Source organism: Epinephelus moara, chromosome 10 (assembly GCF_006386435.1).
Source record: "Epinephelus moara isolate mb chromosome 10, YSFRI_EMoa_1.0, whole genome shotgun sequence".
Classification (NCBI taxonomy): Eukaryota; Metazoa; Chordata; class Actinopteri; order Perciformes; family Serranidae; genus Epinephelus; species Epinephelus moara.
Window position 1 is genome coordinate 25,273,919 of NC_065515.1, and position 7,784 is coordinate 25,281,702.

Genomic DNA, 7,784 nt, shown 5'->3' on the forward strand with positions numbered 1-7,784 from the left:
GCAGCCCTGAATAGCTTGTAAAGCTTTAGCATAGTTAGTTAACACATTTGTTATCGGCCCATGTGTTTACTGCTACAGAAAATTAATAAATCTTTGGTTTATTTGCACAACGTCGCCTCTCTGCCGTCTTTTATCACGCTTGCTAACGCTAAGTTAACTTTACCAGCAGATCTATATGAGGCACAAACTGAGGCTACTGTTAGCAGTGTGTTTCCCCCGTCTCGCTACTTTCCGAATATAAGCTTTTTAATTAGAAAGACTCAAGAGTACACAGGAGGAGGTCGCGTATGTGACGTCATAGCTTTCGCTCGCTTCCTGCAGCTTGGCCTCCCCGCTGAAATTCCAGTTTTATGATTAATCGATTTATGACTGAAGATGTCTGTGTGTTTTGTGCCAAGTTGCAGTCACTCCAAGCTGCAGGAAGCAAGCGAAAGCTATGACGTCACATATGCGACCGCCTCCTGTGTAGTTTTTCTAATTACGTTTTTTTCAAAAGCTTATATCTCAACAGTTTTACCACAAAGTATGACTTTCTTGACCTTAAAATTTATGTTTTAAATTCATTAACGACATATTTGGATTTCATGTCACAACTCAAACAGGACCAAAAGATAGTATTTCTCACCTCATTCACTGCCATTCATATTTTTTCCGATCTAAGGTCCCATGAGCTTCACCGGAAGGGGCGTGACTTCGGCACTCTTTAACGCTGCGTCGTTGGGAGCGCTTGTTTTCATGCAGATGATGTCCGGACTTCCGGCACGGGCGGGGCCGGCAGAATCGCCGTCATTGAAAAATTAGATCGCATATGCATATGAATCGACATCACGATTTTATTACGATTAATCGTGCAGCCCTAACTGACATGGGACATTTTTTATAGTCACATGTACAGTACATTGTCAATTCAATCACTTGTTTTCAATGTAGTTTGAACTAATTTTGTTAAGTAGCTTTAGGTTACCAAGCTATATTTATCCCTGGGGCAGCTTTGCTGTAGTTCAACGTCTTCCAGAGTGAAGTGGTTAGTAACTTGCAAAGCTACACTTTCAAAGTTGCTTCCCCAACATTGTGTGTGTGTGTGTGTGTGTGTGTGTGTGTGTGTGTATGTCTATGTGTGTACTTGTACATGCTACACAGTGAGGACCAAAGACCATATTTTAGTAACAGAGTGAGGACGTTTTGGCCGGTCCTCACTTTTCAAAGGCCTGTTTGAGGGTTAAGACTTGGTTTTAGGGTTCAGGTTAGAATAAGGTGGTTTAGGTTAGAGTTAGGGTAAGGGTTAGTGTTACGCATTTAGTTATAATGATTAAGGGTAGGGTAAGGGGCTAGGAAATGCATTACGTCAGTAAGGGTCCTCACAACAACAGAAGCACAAGAATGTGTGTGTGTGTGTACCTTGCTGGCGTAGGCCTGGTTGGCTGTTGCAGGTTGGGAGTAGTACTGAGTGACCGCCTGCATGTAGGAACTATAATCCCCGTAGGTCGACACCGGTGGAGCCTGAAAAACAAGACGTGTCATTACCAATTTCTGCAGGGCCAAATGTTTAAATTGTCTATTCTAACTTTTAGGTAAAGATCAAGGAATCTATCTGTAACCCCTTATGCACTGCTTTTTCAAGGCGGGAATGTCATGCTGCTATTCCACCTTGCCATTCTGTATAAAAGGTATGATCACGGAATGGAGGGGCAGCGTTGTCTCACTTTTAAGCCGGCAACAGAGGTAGTAACAGTGCCAAAATGCTATCTGTGTAAACTGGACTGCCAGCAGGACAGGACCATGGATGGGTGTAATGTTTTATCTGTTACGTGTGTGATGTACCCCCAGTAGATTTAAAAAGTAGCTAGCAACAAACTAAAAGGAGAACAGTAGCCAAAAATGTCCAGAAATTGGGGAAAGCACAAGGTTCGGGAGTTACTTACCCTCCAAGCACAGGACAAGATCAGCCACCATATATATGGATGGTAATTGATTATTATTGCCATGTTAATGCTATTGTTGTTGTTTATAGAGCGCTGCTGACATGTATGTTATATTTCACACTAGAGGCCAACGCTGTTGTGTTACATGTCACACCTGTCAAACTCGTCACACCTTTTCTGCTTCAGGGATGCCACCATGCTGTCTAAAATCAGACTCTGGAGCAGAATCATGCTGCTCTTGTTTGGTTCTGTGTACAAAAGCAAAGGTGGCATAAAGAAGGGACTTCGTAGCGGCCCTATAGTGCAGTCTCTGTGTGAGAAGGACTTGTATCTATTATTATTATTAATTAAAAAGGTAAAAATGGAAACCAAAGACGCAAACATTTGGTGAAGCCAGTGAAAATGAGAATGAGCTTCAACAAAAACATTTTTTCTGTAGTTTCAGTGGGAATCTTTTAATGATTTGGATTGATTTTGGTTGATCTGCATCATCTTTAAGTGTCTTCTCCCTGTTTATCTCTTCACTTTCTGTAAGTGAGAACATATTCTGAGCTGCCTTCACCATTAGAAGATCCTGTTTTCTGTAACTGGAAATGAACAGTGCACCAAAACTTCATGTGTGGAGACACAAAACACCAGAAAAAACAATTTCAACCAATCTGAATGAACCATAATTTTGCACACGCAAAAAAACCACACAATGTGTGTGCGTGTGTGTGTTACCTGTGTGTGCTCCTTGCTGTAGTCTGTGGCCGTGCTGTCCTGTGGAGCAGCGGTGCTATAGGTGTGAGCTTGTGCTTGGTAGTGCTGGTACCACTGCTGCATGGCCTCCTATGACAGACAGACACACACACACACACACACACACACAACACACACACACACACACACACACACACATCAGCAATCATCAGGTGCAGACAGATGAATGTTCGCTCAGTAATTTTCTTGTCTTTGCTGATTTCTTTTGCCTCCTCCTTTATTTCTGTCTCTTTCTCTTTCTTTGTCATTCATTCACCATTGTTCCTGCCGACGGCTCTCCCCTGTTCCTCTCCTTTGTCTCGTCTTTCCAGACAAATTAAACCGACCGTTTTATTGGTTATCTAATCATGATTCATTTGTTTGGATGAGTAGATTGTAATTAACATTTAAAATTGGGTTTGCATCGCGCTGCAAATATCAGATATGTCACTTGGTGCTGGAGGAGGGAAAAAACTAGGGGAAGACAGAGATGCAGACAAACAGCCAGTAGGGAGGCTTCATGACTTGTTCAGAGTGGAGTGTTAAGAGAGACGAAGGGAGCAGGGACAGATGGAAAGACACCGCGCTCTGTGCCAAATCCTTTCTCATACTGTCTGTCCAAATATCCATACCCATTCTCATCTCTTCCACCTCCCTGCCTCCCCTAGTTACAGCTCACTCTGTCACTGCTGCTCTCATCCATCCACTCATTATATATCCATCCATCGATCATCTATTCAGCTACCATCCCTCTCTCTCTCACAGGCTGAGTAACACAATTGTGAACAGGCAGACCCACATCCATCCATCTATCCACCATATTTCTTCCTTCGTATCTCTGTTCAGTGAGTCTGTATCTGTACCTGTGTGTAGGCCTGGTTGTATTGGTTGTAGTCAGTGGAGTTATCAGTGCTGTACGGGGCTGTTGTTGTAGCTGCCGCGCTGTGGGAGAAGGAGGCGGAGCCCTGGGAGACAACAGGAGCGACCGTGCTGCCATACACCCCGGGGCCGGGCTGTCCTCCCTGGGCTTTACTCCCCACCGACCCTGAGCAACAGTCAAAGCAACCATTAGATAATCACACTCATATACACATTAACATTGCAAAATATCTTACAGGAATACTCCAAGAAAAATCCATCTGTTTGTGCCCTTGAAACTTGGCTCTGAAAGTCTGTAGCCTGCAACTTCACGAAGGATGGCAGCTGTAGTCTTTTAAAACTCCCAATAATTACAGTCAAAGTATATGAAGCATGGATGCGACACATTATATAGGCAGGGTGGAGCGGTGTTCCTTACCTGCTACACAAACTCTGTCTATTTAGTGTGTTTGCTGCAGCTTTACTGTGTGCATTTTGAGTTTTGCTAAGTGATAATGTAGCTGTTATGCAGGGTTTGGAAGCGTAGGCTATATTAACTGCTACTGAATTAATTAACCGGATCGTTTCAACTACAGGAAGTATTGATTTGACTGCTAAATGTGAAATGTAAAAACACCCACAAGGTTGCTCTACTGCTTCGCATCGCCTTTGGTACAATGAGGTGCTCATCTGAATCCTTTTAAAGCAGACTGTACTTGTTTATTACACAGTTCTGTAGGTTTTACTTGTCGGAGGGCTGCAAGCAGCATGCAAAGAAGAAAAAAGACCAGCTGCGTAAAAAAAGGACGACCCATGTGATGACCAGGTGGGCAAGCACAGCTTCCATGGTCAGTGCAGCAGCTTTAGTATGTAGTACGTCTGTATCCCATGTATTTCAGCTGTTAGCCACCCCTGGAGCAACATCCCCCTTTTCCAACATTGCGTAAGAATTGATATGCTTTTGCTAGATGTTTAAAAGTACTACAAGAGCGACATTAATATAGCTGATTGCACGTACAATAAGATAAGATCACTTGTTGTGTGTTTGCATGCTCACCTTGGAGAACCACCCCTGGCATCACACTGGCCAGGTTCAGGTAAGGATTGGAAGGCAGTCTGACTTCTTTAGGAGGATCGCCCAACAGAGAGCCCTGACCACCAGTTACCTAAACAGCAACAGATTTAAAGGTTTATTCACAATGCCATTAGCAGGTCAAGCAAATTGAATTACTGGTCAGCCTGCCCTTCAACCTCTGATCCACCACTGCACCCTTTCTATCCTTACTCTTATCTCGGATTTTCAACCACAGCTACATACCAACCAACCTGGACGTAAGGTTTTTAATGTTGCAAAGATTCTGATGAAGTGCTGAAGAGGCTGTGGAAACCTGGGAGGATTGTACTCTCTGTTTAATTACACTTTCCCTCCATTAAAGACACTTCAGAGAAGACAGCGCTGGGAGTGGAATCAGTTCCCCTAAGAATGTTAGCACTGTGATTATCTCTGTACACTGACTTATTACGGATGATGATGGTAGCATAGCAGCGCTTTATTGAAACCAGGCCAGAGTCAGAGATGTAGAGGAGCATGGAGGCAGATGGTGTGTGCAGAGAGGTGGTCAGGTAAACAGGAAGGTAAACAGGCTGAGAGAGCAGAGGAGAGAAGGCCTCGTACTGTATCTGTAAATAAGGGTGAAATAGAAGTGCATTATGGGAATTTCCCAATGGAGGAGCCCTTGTGGGGCTGAAGCTGTTGATTCATATGCTCACTTGATGTGTGTGAGGGTGTTTTGAATGAAGTCGAGACCCAATACAGCTAAACTACAAATAAATACCTGTTTGCAAGAGACAGCTGGATAGAAAGAGAGAGAAGGGCTGAAACAACCAGTTTTTTTGGTTAGTCTATAAAATATCACAAAACAGTGCCCATTATGCTGATCATCCAGTCACAGCTTAGCAACCGTATCTATGTGTGCATGGGGCTGCAATAAGACCGACACTCAGCATTTTATTTTTTTAAAGATTATTTTTTGGCCGATTTTTTTTCCACTATTGACAGGACAGCTAAGATAGACAGGAAAAGTGGGGAAAGAAAGGGGGGATGGCAGGCAGCAAAGGGCCGCAGGTCGGAATCTGACCTGCGCTGCTGCAGAACTCAGTCTATATATGGCGCACTCTACCAGGTGAGCTAGAGGTTGCCCCAGACACCCTGCATCAAAAGCAGTGGCTCTCAAATGATGGGCCCCGGCACACTGGTGTGCTGTGACGCCAATCCAGGTGTGCCGTGGGATTTTGTGATATTAGCCACACGTTAGTATTGCAATATTCAACTGGGCCTATACAAAAAGTTATGAATTAATTTTTAATTGACTTTATCACTATGTCGTGCACACCCATTTCCCAATAAAAAGTTAAAGTTAAAAAATGTCATTTAATTTAATTTAAAAAATCTTCACAGGGAACCTATTTGTCACAGTTTGCATGTGTGGGAATTGTATGTGTGTGACATATCAAAAGCTGTGATTGGCAGCCAGTGTGATAGCCATGATAACAATTATAAGGAGAAAACTGTGAGTGGGACAATGGATCGCTTGACTGTACGGAGCAAATTACAACAAAGCACCAGCGAAGACACCCTACCACTGAAAGGAAAGAGAAAAAAACAGTATCAAAAAAGCTGCCTGTCTTATTTTTGTCCTCTTATGTCATGAAAAGGGTGATAACACATGATATAGAAGCCATTGTGCACAGATATAAATACAGGTGTGTCTTGAGATATTGGCTTGCCCTTTGGTGCGCCTTGGGCAAAAAAAGTTTGAAAACCTCTGATCTAAAGAGTTTGTAAGTTGGTCCTTTTTTTCTTTCTAACCCAAAAACATAAAAGCAAAAGTGTATGCCATGGATTAACCAGTGTTTTGGTCTGCCTTTCCTGGCTAACTACCTACAGAAGGACCTAAAAATTGCTTCCAAGGCCAAGAAGCACAGAATCAAGTAAATACATTGATAAACAGTAGTGACTAGCCTACAGGAAGCCAATCCAGGATGTTTTCAGGCTAACGTTAGCAATTCTGTCCTGCTCTTTGTTAACTTTGAGGTATTTTATACTCCAGCAACCCCAGCATACGTTACCAGAGAGAGCCTTAAGTTTAGCAAAAACATTCGATAGTCATCAGTCAAAAGTCTTTTCTTTTGTTATGTGAAAACATAAGCTTACATAAGCTAACGTGGGTTTAGCAGCCAAACAGGGTTAGGATGAAATATTTAGTCTAAGTCTGGTCTTTTTGTCTCTTTTTTATTATGTAAGCTATAACTAACTTGCTCTGCACTGCAATACAACACTGTTTCTTTATTTTTGTGTCTTCTAAGTAACTTAAATCACCAGCTGGTGACGATGCTAACTTTAGCTTTAGCCTCAGTCTTCAGCACAATATGTGAGTTCGCCATTATGAGCATATTTAGGACCCTATCACAAGATTTAAAACTAGTCAGCTGAAAATATTTCAAACATTGTTTAACACATAATTTTAAACATAATAAGCAACTATTCATGGATTCTAAAAACAGTTTAATTATCTGTCAACCAGAGAGACAGCTAATGACTTATGGAGAGAAACAGAGGTGACAAAGAATAATGTGAGATGCAGAAGTGGAGGGACAGCAGAGTGTTCAGTATTTCTGTGTGTGAATGATTTGTTCTCACCATGCCAGCCAGGGGGCAGCCATCAGAGCTGTTGTGCTGGCCTGCTGATGTATAAACTCCCCCAGGGGGTTTAGGTGGAGGCGGGCCGAGGCCTGAGTTACTTATACCCAAGGAGTAGCTCTGTCCCTGCGGATGGGAGCTCACCATGGTCCCAGGAGGAGCTGGCTGCCTGTCACAGGAGGTGGAGGAGGAAGAAGAGGAGGAGGAAGCAGAAGGGTTTGTGGAGATAGAATGGCTGCTGTTTTGTTCTCCCCCTCCAGCTCGACCCTGGAGGTATGGCATCACACCTGCCGCCGACACCACTACTGTGGAATTGTGGGTAGACGGTGGCACTGACTCCTGGCCCAACTCTGTGAGAGGAGAGGGAAGAAAGGAAAAGGGAAAAGGAAAGAAAGAGGAAACAAGAAGAAAGAAAGTTAACAAAGGAAAACAAAGGAAAGGAAAGGAAAGGAAAGGAAAGGAAATGAAAGGAGAGGAGAGGAAAGGAAACAAAAGCAAGGGGAAGAAGGAAAGAAAAACAAAAAAAATGTAGGACAACAAAGGAAAGGAAAGGAAAGGAAAGG

General features: G+C 43.1%; 1 protein-coding gene across 1 annotated transcript in view; it reads right to left on the reverse strand.

Moving 5' to 3' along the window:
- raver2 (ribonucleoprotein, PTB-binding 2) overlaps positions 1–7,784 on the reverse strand; it is a 142,117-nt gene that overhangs the window by 20,650 nt on the left and 113,683 nt on the right. The window contains exons 13-17 of the mRNA XM_050055512.1: positions 7,222–7,571; positions 4,579–4,687; positions 3,527–3,708; positions 2,646–2,753; positions 1,399–1,500 (exon numbers count right to left, since the gene is read on the reverse strand). Of these exons, the coding sequence (XP_049911469.1) occupies positions 1,399–1,500; positions 2,646–2,753; positions 3,527–3,708; positions 4,579–4,687; positions 7,222–7,571 (851 nt within the window). The remainder of the gene's footprint in view (positions 1–1,398; positions 1,501–2,645; positions 2,754–3,526; positions 3,709–4,578; positions 4,688–7,221; positions 7,572–7,784) is intronic.